The sequence below is a fragment of the Mustela nivalis genome (assembly GCF_964662115.1).
Source record: "Mustela nivalis genome assembly, chromosome: 2".
Classification (NCBI taxonomy): domain Eukaryota; kingdom Metazoa; phylum Chordata; class Mammalia; order Carnivora; family Mustelidae; genus Mustela; species Mustela nivalis.
This window is the reverse complement of record NC_139021.1, coordinates 19,002,938-19,024,625: the sequence shown is the minus strand read 5'-3', so window position 1 is coordinate 19,024,625 and position 21,688 is coordinate 19,002,938. Positions and strand designations below refer to the sequence as shown.

The following is a 21,688-nucleotide window of genomic DNA, read 5'->3' as shown; positions in this document are numbered from 1 at the left end:
AAAGTACTAGTTTTCAGGTGTTCATTTTGAGATAAGAACTGTTCTATCTTTGTCAAGGAAATTTGTAAGGATTAAGAACAAATAGTTTGAGAAGTATAAACTCTTGTCTATATTTCAGGTATAATAATGATTCAGTGCTTATTTGTGATGTTATAATCATGGCTAGGAGAGACCTTGGGAGAGATTTCTGATTACTGTCTCATTTCATGGTTGTGCTTCAAGTAATCTTTCAAGTTCATAGAAAATCTTTCAAGTTCACTTTTACCATCAAAATTTTTGAGATTATGGGGTTTCAGAACATACAAAAACATTTAGATTGAAATTTTATAGAATGGATAACTTCACACTACTAAATAATCATGCCATCATTTATTTATCTTTTAAAAATTTTTTTTAATTTATTTTTTTTCAGTGTTCCTAAGTTTATTGTTTATGCACCACATCCAGTACTCCATGGAATACGTGCCCTCCTTAATACCCACCACAAGGCCCACCCAACCCCCCACTCCCCGCTCTCAGTTTGTTTCTCAGAGTCCACAGTTTCTCATGGTTTATCTCCTCCTCTGATTTCCCCCAACTCACTTCTCCTAATTTGTTTATTTTAGAGAGAGAGCAGGGGTGAAGGGCAGAGGGAGAGAGAGAATCTCAAGCAGACTACCTGCTCAACCCAAAGCCCAGTGCAGGGCTTTGATCCCATGACTCTGAAATCATGACCTTAGCCTAAATCAAGAGTCAGATGCTTAAGGACTGAGCCGCCCAGGTGCTCCTTATGCCATCATTTATAAAGAATGTAATTATGCGGGGCGCCTGGGTGGCTCAGTGTGTTAAGCCTCTGTCTTCGGCTCAGGTCATGATCTCAGGGTCTTGGGATCGAGCCCCTCATCGGGCTCTCTGCTCGGCAGGGAGCCTGCTTCCCCTCTCTCTCTGCCTGCCTCTCTGCCTGCTTGTGATCTCTGTCAAATAAATGAATAAAATCTTTAAAAAAAAATTTTTTTTAAAGAATAATTATGCTTATTTTAGTCAAGTAGTAGCATTATTGACATGGTTAACTATAAGTTTCACTTTAACTTACAGATTTTTAAAAATATACTTTTATACTAAATAATTCACAAAGATTTTACTTTATTTTCTTCCTCAGTATATAGTTCTGTAGTTTTCTTTGTTCTGGTTTCTGCTCATATCACCTTTTCCTGACTATGGTGAATTCTGATCTACTTTTAACAATCTATATAACGTTATTTTTTCAGAACTGGTTCATTACCTCGTTCATCTGAACAGTTACTGGGTCACAAAGAGAGTCCACGGGACTCGATCACATTATTGGATGCAAAAGAATTACTAAAATTCTTTACCTCAGATGGATTACCAATTGGAGATCTTCAGCCTTTGCAGATCCAAAAGGGGTAAGTGAAAAACATAATTGCCAATTAATTTTTTTTAAAGATTTTATTATTTATTTAACAGATAGGGATCACAAGTTGGCAGAGAGGCAGGCAGAGAAAGAAGGAAGCAGGCTCCCTGCTGAGCAGAGAGACGGATATGGGGCTCCATCCTAGGACCCTGAGATCATGACCTGAGCTGAAGGCAGAGGCCTCAATCCACTGAGACACCCAGGCACCCCATGCCAATTAAATTTTTTTTAAAGATTTTATTTATTTATGGGGCGCCTGGGTGACTCAGTGGTTTGGGCTGCTGCCTTCGGCTCGGGTCATGATCTCAGGGTCCTGGGATCGAGCCCCGCATCGGGCTCCCTGCTCAGCAGGGAGCCTGCTTCCTTCTCTCTCTCTGCCTGCCTCTCAGTGTACTTGTAATTTCTCTCTGTCAAATAAATAAATAAAATCTTTAAAAAAAAAAAAAGATTTTATTTATTTATTTGACAGAGCGAGAAATCAGAAGTAGGCAGAGCAAGCGGTGGGGAGGGGGAAGCAGGCTCCCTGCTGAGCAGAGAACCCCATGCGGGGCTCGATCCCAGGACCCTGAGATCATGACCTGAGCCAAAGGCAGAGGCTTAAACTACTGAGCCACCCAGGTGCCCACCAATTAGTTTTTTAAAAATCATTTAAAACACATTGCATCTCATTTCCTTAGTTAATCGATGCCTATGCTCCTTGGGCTCCAGGGATTATCGGTTGGACTTAATCCTCACATTTTACCTTAGCCAATGTTTTGTTATTTGGTGTTATTGAATATAAGGAAAACAAGGATAGTAAAAGCAAAAGCAACCTCAGTTTATTCCCTATAGAAGTCAGTAGCTTCTATTTTGTATACAAAGAAGAAAAAATTGTAATTTGACTTGCAAATTTTTTAAACTCTTTTTTCTACATTATTCTCTAGTTCTGAGTTTTGCCATTACCTGTTATGACATTGTCATGTCATGCCTAATATTAGTAAAAAGCACAGCCTTCAGCTGAAGAGAACAGAAAAGTATAATAAAAATGCTTTTGAAACTATAATATTACTGAGGACTCAGTGTCTATGTGAAGAGTTTACTGCTAATTTGAATTCCAAGACAACTAAGTTACTAGTTAATAAATACCAGATGTTACTACAGCTGACTTAATTACAGGTAAAATTGTGATGTCAATTACCAGTTAGATTTGAATCTTTTGATCACTCTCCCATCTTAATCGTTAATCCATTATTTTGAAGACCTCCCAGAGAACCTTAAAAATTATAGATCATTTTAATCACTTCTACAAAACTTGTTTTGGCAAATATTGATTTTAAAGGTATACTTGGGAAGCGATTTATTTGACATTAGTTCTATCTCATAAATCATCCTGGAGCTTATTGCCTTCATGTGAATGTTCACTCGAGAGAGAGAGAAAAGAAGCAACTTTGAAAACTTGAGAATCTTAGTAATTATGGGTTTTAATGACTTAATGATCTTAATGACATAAAAGTTGTATAATTTTTCTTTCCTCATAGCTTTGAGATATTGATACTCTTTTTAATGGGAATCAAGAGAGTGAAGAAGTATATCCACATTTTTCATCTCGTTAGCTATTGGATATTGTCCTTCCGGATCATTAAGTGTGAATTGACAAAGTTGAACAGATTTGCCAAAACTGAATTTTATATGTTGTACTCTTTGAAGAGAGCATTTTTCTAGATGCAACATTAGGGGATATACTTATAGAGGAGATACTATTTTTTCTGTAATTTATAGGTATTTTATTTAGAGAAATTTGATACAGTTTCTTCATGTTAATAAAGAATGACAACATTACCCAATAATCTTCTATTAACATTGAAATTGAAGAATGAGCTTTCCTAACAATGAATCAGGAACCTGTGGGCTCTTATTAAAATGTCTACCTGTGTAAGGAGCTATTGAAATGTTGAACAAACCACAGGCATGACTCCTGTGTGTATACCGAAGAAATACTAAATGTCGACAAAATACATATTTGCTAAAACATTTCCTTTAGAAAGAATAGGTTATGAGTAAATCTAAAGAAAAATACATAAAGTTGCTGAGAGTATTGAAATAAGAAATGGAAGACACCGTGATTAGGGAAGGAAGTGAAATGCTAGGTACCTAAATCGTTTTACATTAGGAAATTATTCACTTGAATAGTGAGTCATCAAAATACTGGGGTCATTGCAATTAATTAGTGTTATTTTTTGTGGAACACTTTAAATGGGTGGATTAGATTATAAATTCTATTTTCTAAGGTTCATACTTGGTATATGCCTTATACTTTAATGTAATAATTTCAAATGTACCCTCAATAATTTTCATTGGCAAGTGGGTAGTTTTCATTATTAAACCATAAGGCAAAAAATGTGAGGACGTACTTACTCATGGAACTATACTATCTGCTTGCATTTCCGTATACCGTCTCCAAGTCTTCTGAATTCAGGCGCCTGGTATTGCATTCTCTTGACTATGTTGCATAGTCATAGAGGCGCTGTTGCATTCTTCTCCCATTTCCATCTAACCTGTTCTGAGCTTCAGAAACATGATCCGATGAATTGGAACAGTGCCTCTCAACTCAGGAAGAGAAAGGTGAGGGTTGCGGGGAGTGGGCACCTCTTAGAATAAGCAGGAGAGTTTAACCTAATTGCAGTGACCTTCTTCCTGAGATTTTGATATACCCCTGCGGGTCTGAGTATGGAAGGGGTTGAGCATGAATATTGTAAGCTCACCATATGATTACTTCTCCCATACCTGCTGATTGGAACCTACTTCAAAAGCATAACCGAAGTCAGCAGTCTCCATATCCTTTGATATCTAACAGGTTGCTAACTCTTAAAGTAGGTGTCAACAGGACTATATTCCCAGGGGAAGAAAAATCTGGATACTTCATGTGTTACAGTAGAAAGTAAATACTTTTGTTACCAAAAGATTTGAATTGACTTTAATTATCCCCCTCCTAAGAAGAACCTAACTAAATGCAACAACATTAGTTCACTATACCAACAACAACAACAACAAAAAATTCTTCTGGAATAGTGCTGCTTCTTGAATTTCCACTACAAATCATTTTTCATTCTTGATTTAGCCATTTCTCCGAATAGTCTTGTGAAATAAATAACATCATAACTTCAGAAAGTTGACGTGCACGGGAAATGTAAGAGACAGAACCTACTTAGGCTTAACCTTGTTTGATTTTTCTTATGCTTTCTTGATGTTACATAATTTTTATCCCATGTAAGATTCACTTATAGAGAAGGAAGTCAGATTTTGTTTTCTAGATGCTTTCTTGAACTCTATTTTTCACTAAATAAACTAAATACAAATGAAAACTTTTTTGTTTTAGGGAAAAGACTTTTGTTCTGACACCGGAACTTAGTCCTCGGAAACTTCAGGGTTTACCTTTTGAAAAAGCCTCAGTGTGTCATTATCATGGGATTGAGTAAGTTTTTATTTACACTTTATTCTTCTGCATGTTGCTGGTGAAGCTTTTCTTTTTTTATTGTGAAGAGTATCTCTAATAAAATATAAAGATAAAAAGCTAAAGAAAAGTGTATCACTCAGAGAACAAAGCAGTGTGTACACAAGTAAGAGTTTATCTTCTGTTGTTAAAAAAAAAAGGTATCTGATGATTGATCAGTTTTGTAGCATTTAAATATTATATTATTAATTACCAGACATTTTAATCAAAAATATTTTCATCCCTATGTTATAAATATATATTTATACTACTGGTTACATTAATAATCCTTGGTCACTAATTACATTGTAATTACTCAGAAACTATTAGATGAAATGTGTTCCCATTTGCACTATGTTAATTATCTGTAAATTTTTCTAGAATTTTTATTGACCAGTTGAATAAAAGTTCAGAGAATTCTCTTATATAAAGGAATTAGCAGTTTCTGAGGCTATGTACATGCACATCTACCATTTTCACAAGGACAAGAAATTCAATAATGGTGATAAAATATTTTATGATGAATTTTTAAGACCTTGGTGATTCATTTTGTAAAATAATTTGCCTGAAACATCCTATTTTGATTGGCTTATAAACTTAATCTTCATTTCATGTAAACTTTAAAAATACTGACCGTCTTTCACTCAGAAGCTAAAGATACAAAGGACAATTATTTCTGCCAGTTCGAAGCATATACTCTACAGGGGAGAAAGAAAACACATAATTTTAGTAGACTATAAATATGTTAAAATACAGATATCTGCCCAGTGGTTGGAAGAATTAAATGCCAAGAACTACCTGAGAGTGTTTCCAAGAGGAAATCTGAACTAGGTTTCAAAGAATGAATTGGAGTAAACCTGGCAGAAAAGGCAATGTCTAGGAGAGAAACAAAGTACAGAGTTACAGATTCTAGGAAGATAAATTACATTTTTTATTTTTTAAAGATTTTATTTCTTTATTTGAGAGAGAGAGCTTGATTGAGCAGCGGGGAGGGGCAGAGGGAAAAACAGGGAGCCTGCCTCTGGGCTCAGTCCCAGACCCTGGGATCGGGACCTGAACCAAAGATACTGCTTAACCGACTGGGCCACCGAGTCACTAGATTTGTATTTCTGAACAGGAGTGATAAATGTATTGTACTATAATAAGATGAAATCATGAAGTCACAAAGGTCACTAGTGACATGGGAGGGAGATCGATCTTTTTTTTTTTTTTTTTTGAGGAGTAAAAAAGCCTTTATTTTTAAAGCATGTAATTATATGCTTGGCTATCAAGGCCGTGGAAATAGGAAAGAGGATACAAACTTATAGCTGTCTAAAGAACCTTAGACCAGTTAGATGTTAGAGATGAGAAAAAGGAGATGACAAGAATTGAGGGTTTCCAGCTTGGGCAGATTGGAAAGACGGTGGTACAATTGAGAAAATATGGAAGGTGTGGAGGGCCAGCCAGCAAGTCATTCTAGAAATGTTTACTTTCCTTGCTATGTTTAAATAAGATTTATTTCATTTAAAGAGTTTGTACGTAAGTTTGACACTAGAGGCAAAATATTTGGTTATTTTATTTTCAAGCATCAGATTTAAATTCCCCATTAAAGTCAGGTGCAAGAGTTTAAAAGATACCTATGATCACTGCTTTTTTCCTTTTTACCCATTGTGCTGAATGTTTCTGTTTTAATCACTGTTTTGGCTAGTCAGTTAAAATAAGTAAATCTAGGTAGAGAGCTTTGAAGAGTTATAAACTCAAAAGAGTATATATATCGAAAAGGAGATCGTAGAAGTATTTTTTTGTTTTTATTTTTTGTTTGTTTGAGACCTGAAAGATGGTTAGAAGTAGTAAATTTGAAAAGTGACCAATGATAAAATACATGCCTAGTTTACCATGTCCAATTTTAAACACTACGAGAAAAGATCTTATTGAAAATAGCAATAAAACCATAAATATTAGAAGTAGTTTTGCAAGAAATGTAGAATGGAAAAAATTGCAAATAACCTATATCAGGGGCATAAATGCAGCGTTGATTACTTCAGGGAAACATGCCTTGTTTCCCTATGCACATATCATATTCTAGAGGCATTAGTTCTTGTGGAATAAATGTAAATATTTAATATAATTTTTAACAACTTTGAAACTTTGGCTGAAATAGTTCTATAATTTATCTGGTAAGAAACCTCCTTCCTTTTATTTAAAGAATAAGATTAATTTTATCATATAGCCAGAAAATTGTATTTTAAAGCTATTATAATTACAGTGTAGAACTAGAACTAAATAGGAAATCCAAGGAAAAAAGCAAATATACATAGGAATTTGATCTACTAGAAGAAAAATTTCAAATCATAGGGCAAAAGATGAAATATTCAGTAGATAGCAGTGAGAATATGATTAAATATGCAAATAAAAATAAATTAATTTAAAATGATTCTTGGTTCACACCAAATATCAAAATAAATCGCAGAGTATTCAGAATTAAAAGTGAAAAGCTGTGGAAGGAAAGGACTATCATGAAATTTAGGGGAAAATCTGTTCTAAGGGTGGGGAAGACTTTTTTAATACATTGTCAGGAAGAAACCAAACAAGAAAAGAATGATAGATTTGTCCTGATTTTGAAACAACAATGTCAATAATTGATAGAAACCAAAGAAATCCCTAAACTAAGGATTGAGCTGAGGAGAGTATTTTTAAGCATAAATTCGGAGGTATTTTCTTTTGTAATTAAAGAATGCTGGGGCACCTGTGGGGCTCAGTCAGTTAAGCATCTGACTCTTGATTTCGGCTCAGGTCGTGGTCTCAGGTTCATGAACTTGAGCCCAGCATCAGCTCCATAGTCCACTTGAGTCCACTCCGCAGCACTGGAGTCCACTCGAGATCGCCCTCTGCTCCTCCCCCTGCCTACGTGCCCTTGCTTTTTCTCTCTCAAACAAATAAATAAATAACATAAAAAAATTTTTAAAGAGAGATTGCTTACAAATCAATAAAAAAAATAAAATAAATGCTCCTATGGAAAAGCTGGCAAAATCTTGAACCATTTGTTTACCCAAGAGGAAGTACAGATCACTGATATACACGACACGTTTTTATCTGCTTTTTAAAATCTGCTTTTTAATTCACGTTCTTAATGTGAATTGAAACAACAGCGAGGACACTTTTCACTTACGAAGTCATGTTAGTGGTGAAGAGACATGAATGAGTAAGCCAGCTCATAGAAGTATAAATTGCTACAACCTGCCTGGAGGGCTGCCCAGTAATTTACCAAAACCCACGCAAATGTTCATAACATCAGATTGATTAAAGTAGCTTAATGGGGAAAAAAGTGTGTACACTGAAAGGTATTATGCAAGGGTATTTTCCATAATGTTATTTAAAATAAGAAACATTGGAAATGTCTAACCGTAGGGGTTTGGTTAAATACATTATAGTACATCCATAAAATTCCGTACAGTCACCAAAATGGCTGAAATTGAAGACTGATAGTGACAAGTACGCGCAACAGCTAGAACTGTAGTACATTGCTTGCGGGACTATGAAATGATATCTCTACTCCAGAAAAGGATCTGGAAAGTTCTTATAAAACTAAACATACTCAGATCCTGTGGTTCAGCAGTTCCAACACTAGGTATTTTCCCAAGAGAAGTGAAAACACAACTCCACAGAAGACTGGACCAAGGAGCAGTTTTATCTGTAACAGCCCCAACTGCAGACAGCCTAGGTGGATGTCAACAGAGTGGATAGACCAGCTGGTGTATGAATACAGAGCAGGACTGTCAGCAGTAACAAGGAACATACAGTAACATACATGTACATCGGTACATACAATAACATTACCCTTCTGTCTGCATGTGGAAATAGTTGAAGTCAGAATCTGAGGACTTTAAAATGACTAAGAGGAACTACCTACCCCTTTAAACGAATAAGTCTTTCAGTGACTCCGTTTTCTTTACTCTGAATTTGTGTTCCTTAATCTGGGGGTATTGAGATCGAACTAGGGAGGTTGTAGGAGGCGAGCACAGTGAATCCAGGAACGTGCTTTTTTTCAAGAAGACTTGGGCATGTGGGGGGCAGGGAGGGGGGCCTATTTGTTTTCAACATAGATAATGACTCCACTTGTAACAAAATTCGAGTGTGATGTCAAAGTAATTATGAAGGTGAAGGAGAGTTCTGTCTTCCTCATGCTGCTGTAAGCCATTGGAATCTTTGAGCTCTTCCTATACCAAACGTAAAGAATATTTGGAAAATAGGTATATATAACTGCTCAAGCACAAATCAGTATTTTCTTAAGGCAAAATAAAACATATCCCATGTAGCTTGTTTTGTTTTTTCACTCATTTTATCCTGGAGCATTAGATACCATTGATTGTAAGATGCACAGTTTTCTTTCACAAGAAATTAAATTCTGCTGTGAAACTATGATGGGTGGCCACACCAGCATCCTTTTGGTTTCAAATTTATTTCATCTGTTCCAAGACATTTGGCAATTTCTCCTGCCTGCATTGACATTGGTGTGTGCTGGGCAGTATCATGCCTCTTATGTAGTTAGCAAACAAAATAGCTTCATCTTCTTGAAGATATTTTTCTTTCTTTGGATGCACAAAGCATTTGGTTATTGTTTTGCAAGAAAATACAGAAGTGTAGTCATTTATTACTTCACTAATATCAAATATCCACCGTTCCTCTCTGTTTCCGTTGCTTTATTATTTACAAGTACTTTTTGTTTCAGTGCCAGGTCATAGTGTAATCATTTGAAGACATTTTAAATGGCAAAGTCAACCGGCGCAGTACACATAATTCATTTGAAGGAGTGACATTATGAACAGCTGTGATCAAGAGATATTAAAACTGGAAGGAAAATACCTGCATGTTAGATTCAAAATCCGAGTAGAAAAAAATACTCATTTGAAGTCAGACTGTATCTTTTTTTCTCAAAAACTTTCTATAGGCTCATCAGGCATTACGTTGCCTCTTGCCTAGAACCTTTCCTAACATTCATGGTTCTTGATTTTATTTTCGATTCCATCAGTTGCCCAGGAGAGGAATGGAACTCATCTGTAATCCTTAGAATTACTGCTGGTTTTCAATGACATGTGTTTTATTAAAAAACAGACTAGAGCAAGAATGTCACAGAACTGAGAGACCTCGGTTCTAGTTAGAGTTATGTCATGGCTGCACGTTCTGACTTAGTATCTCAGTGTTCTCCCCTGTTAAATCAAATTGTTGGGTTAGATTGGAGATTTTTCAGGCCTAGCTATGCTTTAGAATCACCTAGACAGCTTTTTAAATAATGTGCATACTATAAAATTTGGTGTGGTGGCAAATAAACCTGCCACTAATAATAGTAACACTAGCAACAGTAGCATGCATTTTCTGACTGTTTTGCTTCCATGTTCTAGGCACTGCTTCTGAGTGCCTACAGGTGCCCAGGGCACATGCAAGGAATCCTCATGGTAGCTCGTGGAAATGACTGCTATAAATCTCAGATTGCAGAAGAGGCCAGCAGAAGCATAGATAAAGTTAAGTAATTTGGCCAAGTGTAAACAGCTCATCAGTAGTGGAGCCAAATTTAAATCCAGGGATTTCAGCTCTTAGAAATCAATATGAAAGTGGCAAGGGAAAGAAAAAGTCCCTACACTTTGACCAGGCAGGCATCAGATATTAGGGTAATGATACACTCATTAGGAACTGAACTAAAAGCTTATGGACCCAAAGTTCTGGTTTTAGGGAGCATCTTAGAACTTTACAAGGCAAGAGGATGGCTAACGAGGAAGGGTTTAATTTTGATCGCCTCCCATGACATCCGTGAAGCTGTTTGTGTTTCCCTGATGCAGCTGTAGCAGAGAAGAAAGTGAAGAGTTGTCCAAGGTCACGTATCGCATAGGTGATGTTCCTGCTGTGCCTCTGTGTTGTACTTAACAACACGGGATTTCTTTAAGTCCAAAAGCATTTACTGAGCTAACATCTCCTTGATTCCTTGGATCGGATTTTGCTAGAAACCAGATGCACAGGGACAGCCAAAGTGTTTGAAGAAAAATCTGTCAATCAAGCAGTAAGAGGGGAAGGGAGTTTCAAAGAAAAATTCCAGATGTTCTGAGCTGTCTTTTTTGAGCCAGTTAGAATACCTTTATACCCTTTTCATCTTTTTGTTGAAAATAAACTTGCCCTTTCTAACAGAAGTCAGCATTTCACGTTGTTACATATTAGCTGTGCTGAGGAATCAGAGGTTGGCAGAGATTTAAAGAGTATTAAAACAGCAACTCTATTATTCTGAAAATAAGCCAGAGCATTAACTTAATCTGTTGCCCAGAAATAGTCAAAGAGGAATCAGATTATACTTCAGATTTTTAAATCTTTTGCCATATCATCTAGCAGGCTAGGAAAAAACTGAACTTGTGAGGAAAGTCGGCCACTCATTCAGCCCTCCAACAATTACTAGGAAGTTAAGAGGTTTTCAAGTAGGTGTTTTGCTGTTTCCTCATTGGCAGGGAAAAGGCTATTGCTGTCATGGAGCCTGTGATTTTAATGGTCTTTCTCTTGTTTAGATACTGCTTGGATGACCGAAAAGCTTTAGAAAGAGATGGGGGATTTTCTGAACTTCAGTCTCGTCTTATCCGTTATGAAACCCAAACCACCTGCACCAGAGAGAGTTTTCCGGTATCCACTGTGTTGAGCCCTCTTCCATCCCCTGCCGTCTTGTCAGAGCCTGGAAGTGTCCCTGATGGAGAAGCGTTACAAAGCGAGCGCCGAGCTGAAGTTTCTCGATTGAAAAGGAGATCAAAAGATCAGAATTGCTTTTATCCACAAAAAAGGTGAACTATTAAATGCATTAAAAATAGTCTCATGACGGGAGCACCTGGGTGGCTCAGTGGGTTAAAGCCTCTGCCTTCGGCTCGGGTCATGATCCCAGGGTCCTGGGATCGAGCCCTGCGTCGGGCTTTCTGCTCAGCAGAGAGCCTGCTTCCCCCTTTCTTTCTGCCTGCCTCTCTGTCTACTTAAAAAAAAAGGTCTCATGACAGAAAGTATGTTAGTGTCCACCCTTTTTTTCAAATTAGTCTTTCCTGTTTTTAAGTAGCTTTCTGCATAGAACTTAGATCAATTCCTTCATATCAGGAATTTTGGGTTTTTTTTTTTTTGCGCACTTATCATTATGCTTGTAAGTTCTAAAAAAGAAATAATTTGGGAAAAAAACACAATTTCTTGCTTTCTGTTCTAATATATAATCCATTTGCATGATGGATCGTCAGGTTGTTAAGCCCTGGAACACTAGAGATCTGGTCCAATAGATTCAGTAGCAGAGCTGCCCTACTGAAGAGGGTCTTTCTTTTTTTTTTTTTTTTTTTAATATTTTATTTATTTGACACAGAGAGATCACAAGTAGACAGAGAGGCAGGCAGAGAGAGAGAGAAACAGGCTCCCCGCTGAGCGGAGAGCCCGATGCAGGACTCGATCCCAGGATCCTGAGATCATGACCTGAGCCAAAGGCAGCAGCTTAACCCACTGAGCCACCCAGGCGCCCCTGAAGAGGGTCTTTCTTGCTAGCTCTTCTCTTCCTGGCTTCTTGCACTGCTTTCTGCCTGCCCAGGCCCCTGAAACATTGTTTTTGTAAAATAGAGCTTTAAACACTGCATAATATTATATGAAACTTTTCCTGGTCCTTTTTTTGCTACCTAATAAGTAAAATGTCCATATACTGGAACAGAAGTTTTCATAAACACTCTCATTCCCATTGAATTTATATATCTTTAGAACCTTGGTCAAAGTTAGGTCTTTAGCATCTAAAGCATTTTAAATTTTTACTGTATGTAAATCCTTCAAAAAGTATAAGATATTATTAGAATGAGACTTTTAAATCTTTTTTTACCATTTGAAAATATGACAGTATTTTTTAATATTCTATTTTATTCTATTATAATAATTCTACTATATTCTCTTACAATAATAGAACTATTTCTCTAATATGGAATAACTAAATTATTTTTATGGGGACTTCACAAATTCATGGTACTTTTTAAATGTGATAAAGCTAAAAAGCAAATCCATTAACATTTCCAATACTGTATTTTATAACAATAACTTCCTTATTTGTGACTTGTGACTAATAAAAAGACATGTGTTCTAGAAAAGAAAGTACACTGTGGCCTGTGGTTTAGCAGAATTGAAGGATATCGGACCCTATCTTGTGAAAGGAAATTTAAACATTTTAGAAAGAGCCAATTTTATAGTTTTATTTGTATTTAATACTTACTTATTTTGTCCACGTAATTGCATAGGTACAATAAGTATAGGCTAAGGTGTTTTTGTCAAAATTATCTACATAGAAAAGTATTAGTACTTAACAGATGATTATTAAATTTTCACATTTCACCACCTAGAATGCCAGAGCTGATTTATGTGAGAAGTTATAAGGCAACGGTGACACTGCTTGTTGCTTTTCCTATTGGCTGAAATTCTAGTTATTCTTTGCTTTGTATGTTTTAGTCACTCATTTGAAGAACAGAGCAACTTTATAGTATGATGTCACATTACTTCTTTAAAGCAGTAGTAGCAAGAAATTTTGCTTGCTTTTCTTGGGTTTATGTTTCAGTGAATATACTTGTCATGTTTAGGACAGAAAAATGGACCTCATTGTTGATTCACTTAATCTGTGTTTTTGATGTATTTCTCCACAATAGACTTGTGAAGTCTGAAAGTTCAGATTCTCTTCTTTCTCAAACAAGTGGCAGTACTCATCATCATCATCGTGTGGTGACATCCAGAAAACCCCGAGCAGAGCCATCATTACCTGTGACTTGTCCATCAGTTCCAGTTCTAAGCTGTGAAACTCCAAAAGTCACTACAAAGGCCAGGTCAGGTCAAAAAAGTGTGCATGGACCAAAAACATCAAGACAAATGAAGGAATCGAGATCACAGAAGCACACACGGGTAAAGATTTATTTCCTGTTTCTTAGTTCTACATGGGAAGAAATTCCTTTATTTGGTTCACTTAAAATATATGTCTAAAATTTTATGAGTGAAATGAAATGGTATGTGTAATGTACTTTAAAACAACCCTGAATAAGAAGGACAATGGATGAGTGGGCAGAGGTATAAATGAAACCAAATTAGCCACAAATTGATCCTCATTGAAACTGGTTGATCTACCAAGATAGAGATTTGTTATAAAATGTTCTCTCTACTTCTCAATGTTTGAAATTTTCCATAATAAAAAATAAATACACCCCCATATTTATCCCTAATACATGTAGCTTTTATACCCAGATTTTGATTCAGAACTCATGATTTGAATTCCTCTTAAGATACTGCCATCATTTCTTTCTAATAGATATCTGGTGACATGTATGACCATGTAAATGTTCCAGATTTCTTTTTTTTTTTCCTAGTTGTTTTGTCCTAGTGAACTTGTCTTTCACATAGTTACATGATGATGTAATTCACACAACTGAACTCTAAAGATGAAATAATAGGTTTGTACCTTTTCCAAGAAATATTAGTCATATGTTATGTTCTATCCAAGATACTGAAAGAGGTGGTTACAGAAACCCTGAAGAAACACAGCATTACTGAGGCCCATGGATGTTTCTCGGCATGCAGCCAACGTCTCTTTGAGATCTCCAAGTTCTATCTGAAGGTATGGTGTCTTCTCTACTAACAGTAAAATTGAAGTCATGTTCTGATGTTCCTCGTTGACATAAAGTCATTTTTAGTGAGTTATTTTTATACTGATAGCTAATAATCTTTCCCAGATATTTTTTTAAGTGGAGATAGAAAAATTGGAGCCAAAGTATATCAGACTTGTTTCATTTTTGTCTTCATATGAAGAAAACTATATTTAAAATGTATCCTCAGTATTTCCCTAACAAGTCTTTGACGTAAGTTGATAATAAGGTTTAAAACATGTTTTTTTTCTTTTTTTAAGATTTTTAAAATTTATTCATTTGAGAGAGAGTGTGAGCACAAACAGGGGCAGAGGCAGAAGCAGGCTCCCCACTGAGCTTGGAGCCCTATGTGAGGGTCTGTTCCAGGACCCTGAGATCATGACCTGAGCCAAAGGCAGATGTCCAGCCATCTGAGCCATCCAGGTGCCCCTCAAAACATGTTTAATTAGTAGTTTTAATATATAGTAAAAAGGCAACTGGAATGGGTATCAGAATACCTCATTTCTAATTTTGAGTCCATTATCGCCTAGTTGTAACACACTGGACAGATCAGCGACTCAGATGACGCTTCTGTACAACTTAGATGATGTTAGGTTATGTCCAGTGAAGAGTTTTTGACTCAAATCTCAGTTTTGTGTGGGTTCTTAAAACTGCAGATTGACCACATGCATTCAATTCACCTTCTTTTTAAAATTTCTCAAGAAAGATGGTATTAAAGTGCAAAAACAAAGAAAAGAAGAGAAAAAAAAATGTTTAGCCCCTTGTGGATTGGACAAGACAAAGCACACACAAGTGTGGTATCTCAGAGTTAAGGAAGTTAGAACCTAAGTGCCTGTGCCGTGGAGCGCCAGTGAGACTCGAACCTCTTCAAGGGACAGTCTCTGAGGTGCTTAGGATTTGAAGATACCGGGTATCCTGGAAAGCAGGGGTGTGTCAGGTGGATGATAGGGGAATTGAATAAACTACAAAGTGAGCCCTCAGCTTCCTCCACAAGCCCTCCCACGGAGGTCACTACGAGGTACACTGCACGTTCGTTTCTTCCCCCACCTCTGTGACGCTGCCGGAAAGAGCCTCTGGAGAAGAAGGAAGTAAAGGTCCCAAGGGAAAAGCCGACGGCCGCCTTAGCACCCTGCCTCGTGAAGCCACCAGACAGAGCTTCCACTAAGATTCAGGTCTCATTTTTGTGTATGATTGGACTGCCAAGGATTAGCAGACTTTTGAGAGTTTTTCAAAAAAAGAGATACCAGAACATAAAGGAATGAAGGGAACTCTTAAGGGGCAGAATGCTATAAAAGACTTTAAAAAACTATAATTTTCTCAGAAAGAGAAAATATAATGTAATTGGATCCATAAAGCTAGAACAGGATGCTGTTTCCAGAATCTCTGTAGAAGATGGAGGCTCTTTGAAATTAAAAATACAATAAAATCAATCCCACAGAGAGGCTGAATAGTTGAGATTAAGAAAGTTACCAGAAATTAGAATCATATGACAAAAACATGAAACATAGGATCAGAAAATGGCGGGACTAATCCAGAAGATCCACTATGCTACTAATAGAAGTTTTAAAAATAGAGAATAAAGGAGAGCCAACTATCAAAAATCTAACCAAGTTTTCCAGAACCAAAGAACACAGGAGCCATGGTGGCACACAGCTTGTCCAGCCCAGTGAATGGCCGTTCTACAACAAGCCGCCTCATTGTGGGATTCCATACCTCTTGCAATAGAGAGAACACTTCTTAAAAGCTTCGCAGAAGGGAATTTTGCATATGAAGAACTGAGACTCACAATGGCCATGGATTTCTCCACATTGAGTAATGTCGTATGCTAGAAGACAGGAGAAAAGTTCCTTCCAGTCTGAGGGAAATGAGGTGACCTACTTTGTTATACCTGGTCACAAATTCAATCAGGTATGAGGATTCTGAGATAGTTCAGATGGGGAAGGTCTAAAAAAAGCAGTCATTCGTACACCCTCAGAAGCGTGGGCAAGAGAACGAAGTTCTGCCGAACAGGGATGGAGTCCAGAAAGAACTAACCCAGGGAGCGGTCAGACCAGATCAGAGCAGGCTGTGGGAGAAGGATCACCAGAGGGAAAAATCAGAATAATAATGAAAAATCAGATTTTTTGAAAAACTGAACCAAGAGGTTAGCCAGTGTATTTGAGTATTTGAAACAACTTTGCTATTTGTACATTTAATCAGGCGATTGTAGCATTTGGCAGGGGGACCCAGAATTACATACATGTCAAACGAAGCAAATATTATTTAAATAGAGATTAAACAAACATTAGATCATTAGAATTAATCGAATCATTAGATCATTAGATTAAACATAAGCTAATTAGAATACCATCACTTAGCTCAGGACTGAGCTGTATGTACGTAGGTTTAATCATGCAGACATGGACTATTTAGTGATCGAAACTGGTGTAACAGTTACTGAGAAGGAGAGCGAGGTGGCCGGATTCAGAGACCGGAATCCATTACCTTTGTAACGGCTAACCACGATCATCATCTAAAATTGCGAAATCCAAAAGCAGCAGCATAAGCGTATTATTTAGAAACATGCAGGTGTACATAAGGGAAGCAGCTGAAAAAACTGAAAGCAGCTTTCTCCCCTCTGGGAAGCCTAACTTAGAGGGAGAGCCAGAGGACTGCTTTTTTTAAATACAATTAGATTTTTTTAATTTACTTTGTAATCTAATTTGATACAATCATATTTTCTAAAAGTCAGAGGTTTCAGTTTCCTTTCCTATGTGACTCCCTCTTTGTTGTGGAGTAAAATAACCAAAAAGAAGAGAGAAAAGATATTTTATCTGAAAAGTAGGTATAAATGCTGTATATTCATTTCCTGAGTACCAAAGCATTTGTGGACATTTATAATCGAGGATGGGGCTTCGATTTGGTTAGTGCTTCTGGGAATAGGAGGTTAGAATCACAGAAATGTGGGGGCACCTGGGTGGCTCAGTTGGCTCAGCATCTGCCTTTGTTTCAGGTGATGGAGATCCTGGGGTCCTGAGATCTCCTCTCCCTCTGCCTCTGCCACCCATGCGCTGCCCACCCCAACTTGTGCTCTCTCTCTCAAATAAATAAATTAATTTTTTAAAAAAAGGAATGACAGAAATTTATGTATGTGTGTTTTGTTGTTAGAGAATCTTGATATTTGGGGATAAAGCTAAATTATAATAATACTTCAATTTTTTTGTAGTATTTCCTGAGTCACACTGATACTTGTAGAATGATTTAGGATAATCTCAAGTTTATTTAATAATGACTTATTCCCTGTAATTTAACGTACAACTTGTGAAATACTTTATTTTGTTATTTTTAGGATCTTAAGACTTCAAGGGGTCTATTTGAAGAAATGAAGAAAGCAGCAAACAACAATGCTGTGCAGGTAAATAACTGATCCCTAAGAAACTCCATTCAATTAAATTGCTGTTTTATTTCAGGACAGCTACGATGCCGTCACATATGCTGTGTGAGAACTCTCTTTTACATACTTAATAATAGGCTAATGCAAACAGAGCATTTAGGAGTTCTTAACAGACAGCTCAGTTAACAAAAGGGTTTCTTTTTTTTTTTAAGATTTTGACAGACAGAAATCACAAGTAGGCAGAGAGTCAGGCAGAGAGAGAGGGGGAAGCAGGCTCCCCGCTGAGCAGAGAGCCTGATGCGGGGCTTGATCCCAGGACCCTGAAATCATGACCTGAGCCAAAGGCAGAGGCTTTAACCCACTGAGCCACCCAGGCGCCCCAACAAAAGGGTTTCTAAAGGTGATGTTAAGAAAGAAAAACTGTTAAATAATCCAAAGTGCTGGAAAAATTAATCCAATATCCATAGTTGTTTTCAAAGTTTGGTTTAATTTCTTTCTGGTGACCCTTGGGAAACAACCGGAAAAAAAGGTGAGAAAACAGCGCAGAATCTTCATTGTGTCGGGTGAGGGCGGTTATGGTACTCTACAGTAGGAATCCAGCTTCAGTTTTATTTTCTTCAGTTAGAAAATAAAATGTGTTTTTTAAGATAAATTGTGTTTTGGGATTTTGACATGTGACTTTGTTTAAAATTTTCTACCACACTTTAAAAGTTTTAACTGTATCTTTTTCTGTCCCTTGTGTTTTCAGTAAAAGTAAACAATTATCTTATTTTTTCTCCTTCTAGGTGATTGAGTGGGTATTGGAAAAGACAAGCCAGAAATAACACAGAATCTTTCACTTTGGACACTTATAAATTGGACAGAGCTATTGCTACTTCGTTAGTTTGAAAATTATAAAAATATTTTAAACTTTATTTAAGAATAGATATTGCATCTCTAAAGAATTTCATAAATATCCAATATTTATATAGTTTTGAGGATGCTCAGTTAATGCGTTCTTTAATTGTATACTTCTTTTATAGTTTCACCATATTTTAATTTTTAAAGTTAATATTTTTATATATGTATTTAAAATTTTACTCTTTGTTATTTAATAATTTCCAATAAATTGAAAATGGTATTTCTTTTCTTCTTGGTAAATGTCTTTGTTTTTAGGCTTATTGAAATTACTGAATTTCAAATGAGATATTGCCAGTGGCTTTTCTTATGTGACCCAACAGCATACTTAATTGGACGATTCCTGGTTTAGAAAATATTGGTAAAAAAATTCACACAAGTAGCCATCTTCCCTTACCCCCGCCCCAGAGCCACTGCTCTTGGAGCTATCAATGTTTATTTGGGATTAAAAACAAAGAAAGGGAAGAAATTGTGAAAATAAGATATAGTGAGAATGACTAAGTAGAGATTACCAGAAAATAAGACCTTTTCCCATGGTACAAAATCAGGGAAATGCAGAAAATATAAAACAGAGTAAAAAACAAACTCCAACATTGCCTCACTGTCTTATGTAACCACTGTTAATATATTTTTTAAAGATTTTATTCCTTTATTTGAGAGAGAGAGAGAGCAAGCATGAGCTGGGGGGGGAGGGTCAGAGGGAGAAGCTGACCCCCTGCTAAGCAGGGAGCCAACTCGGGCTGGACCCCAGGACCCTGAGATCATGACCTGAGCCACCCAGGCACCCCACCACTGTTGCTATTTTAAAAATATATATATATATATAATTATTTTTTATGGGGGTCAACCATATGTGTGTATGTGTGCTCATACACATATGTGTATTAATTTATAGCTTGCTTTTCACTTAAAAATGAACCATGAATTTTATATCATGTATCATTTTAATTATTGCATAATACCAGGGAACCACAATTTGTTTAACCAGTCCCCTTTATTGGACATACAGGCTCACTTTTTCCGTATTAAAAATAAAACTCTAATGAATCTTCTAATATATCACCAATTATTCCTTAGTATAACTTTTTAGGAGTGGAATCTGTGGCTCTTAAGATTGATGGTAATATTTCCAAATTGCCTGTCTGAGAAATTAGTTTGGACACCGACCAGCAGAGTCCCTGTTTCCTTTTTTTGAGGACGGAAAATAGTGATGATGAGCATTTTATTTAAAATATATAAAAAACCTTTACTGTTTTACATTATCTAAGTTTTTGTTTTTGTTTTTTTTAAATAGGCAAGGAGTAGAAAAAACATTTCACAAAAGAAGATATAGGAATGGCAATAAACACATGAAATGATGTGCAGTATCATCAGCCATCAGGGGAAGGCAAATTAAAACCATAATGAGATGTCACTAAACACCCACTAGAATGGATCCAATTTTAAAACTGATGATACCATGTCTTGGTGACTATGTGGAGCATTTGGAAATCTAATGTATTGCTGGTGGGAAAGGAAAATGCTATAATCGTTTTGAAAATATTTGACTTTCTTATAAAATTCAACTTAACACTCAGCCATCCCCTATTTACCCAAGGCAAATCATTACTAAATACACCAGCTTGATTTTTTTAAAATTTTGTTATTTAATTTTTAAATTTGTTATTTAAATTCAATTTAGTTAACATACCCTGTATTGGGGCACCTGGGTGGCCTCTGCCTTCGGCTCAGGTCATGATCCCAAGGTCCTGGGATTGAGCCCCACATCGGGCTCTCTGCTCACCAGGGAGCCTGCTTCCTCCCCCGCCCCTGGCCTGCCTCTCTGCCTACTTGCAATCTCTCTCTGTCAAATAAATAAATAAGATCTAAAAAAAAAAAAAAAAATACCCTGTATTATTAGTTTCAGGGGTAGAATTTAGTAATTCATTAGTTGCATATAACTAACACCAGTGCTCATTACATCAAGTGTCCTCCTTAATGCCCATCACCCAGTTACCCCATCCCTCCTCTCCTCCCCTCTAGCAACCCTCAGTAAAACAAACACTTATAGTTAAGAGTCTCTTATGGTTTGCCTCCCTTCGATTTTTATCTCATTTTATTTTTCCTTCCCTTTCGCTTTGTTCATCTGTTTTGTTTCTTCCACATATGAATGAAATGATGCCATTTTTTTTCCCTCTGACTTATTTCTCTTAGCATAGTACCCTCTAGTTCTATCCAAGTCCTTGCAAATGGCAAGATTTCATTCTTTTTGATGGCTGATTAATACTCCATTGTAGAGGTAATACATCTTTTTTATCCATTCATCTGTCAATGGACATCTAGGCTCTTCCCATATTTTGGCTATTGTGGACATTACTGCTATAAACTTTGGGGTGCGTGTACCACTTTAAATCACTATGTCTGTATCCTTTGGATATATATTTAGTGCAACTGCTGGATCATAGGGTAGCTCTATTTTTAGCTTTTTGAGGGACCTCCATATTGTTTTCCACAGTGGCTGCACCAGTTTGCATTCCCACCAACAGTGTAAGAAGATTCCACTTTCTCTGCATCCTCGCCAAGACTTGTTGTTTTCTGACATCTTAATTTAAGCCATTCTGACCAGTGTGAGGTGGTATCTCACTGTGGTTTTGATTTGTATTTCCCTGATGTCAAGTGATGTTGAGCATGTTTTCATGTTTCTATTGGCCATTTGTATGTTTTCTTTGGAGAAATGTCTGTTCATGTTTTTTGCCCATTTCTGGATTGGATTGTTTGTTTTTTGGGTGCTGAGTTTGGTAAGTTCTTTACAGATTTTGGACACTAGCCCTCTATCTGATAAGTCATTTGCAAATATCTTCTCTCATTCTATAGATTGCCTTTTAGTATTGTCAACTGTTTCCTTTGCTGTGCAAAAGCTT

General features: G+C 36.6%; 1 protein-coding gene across 4 annotated transcripts in view; it reads left to right on the top strand.

The window, feature by feature from the left end:
* The window catches only part of MTBP (MDM2 binding protein), a 75,559-nt gene extending 56,548 nt beyond the window's left edge, over positions 1-19,011 (top strand). For all 4 annotated transcript variants that reach the window (XM_082721775.1, XM_082721776.1, XM_082721778.1 and 1 more), the window contains 7 exons: positions 1,248-1,403; positions 4,767-4,862; positions 11,405-11,671; positions 13,535-13,784; positions 14,377-14,490; positions 17,847-17,912; positions 18,677-19,011. In XM_082721775.1, coding sequence (XP_082577901.1) covers positions 1,248-1,403; positions 4,767-4,862; positions 11,405-11,671; positions 13,535-13,784; positions 14,377-14,490; positions 17,847-17,912; positions 18,677-18,715 — 988 coding nt within the window. In that variant the 3' untranslated portion in view covers positions 18,716-19,011. The remainder of the gene's footprint in view (positions 1-1,247; positions 1,404-4,766; positions 4,863-11,404; positions 11,672-13,534; positions 13,785-14,376; positions 14,491-17,846; positions 17,913-18,676) is intronic.
* The last annotated feature ends 2,677 nt before the right edge of the window (positions 19,012-21,688 follow it).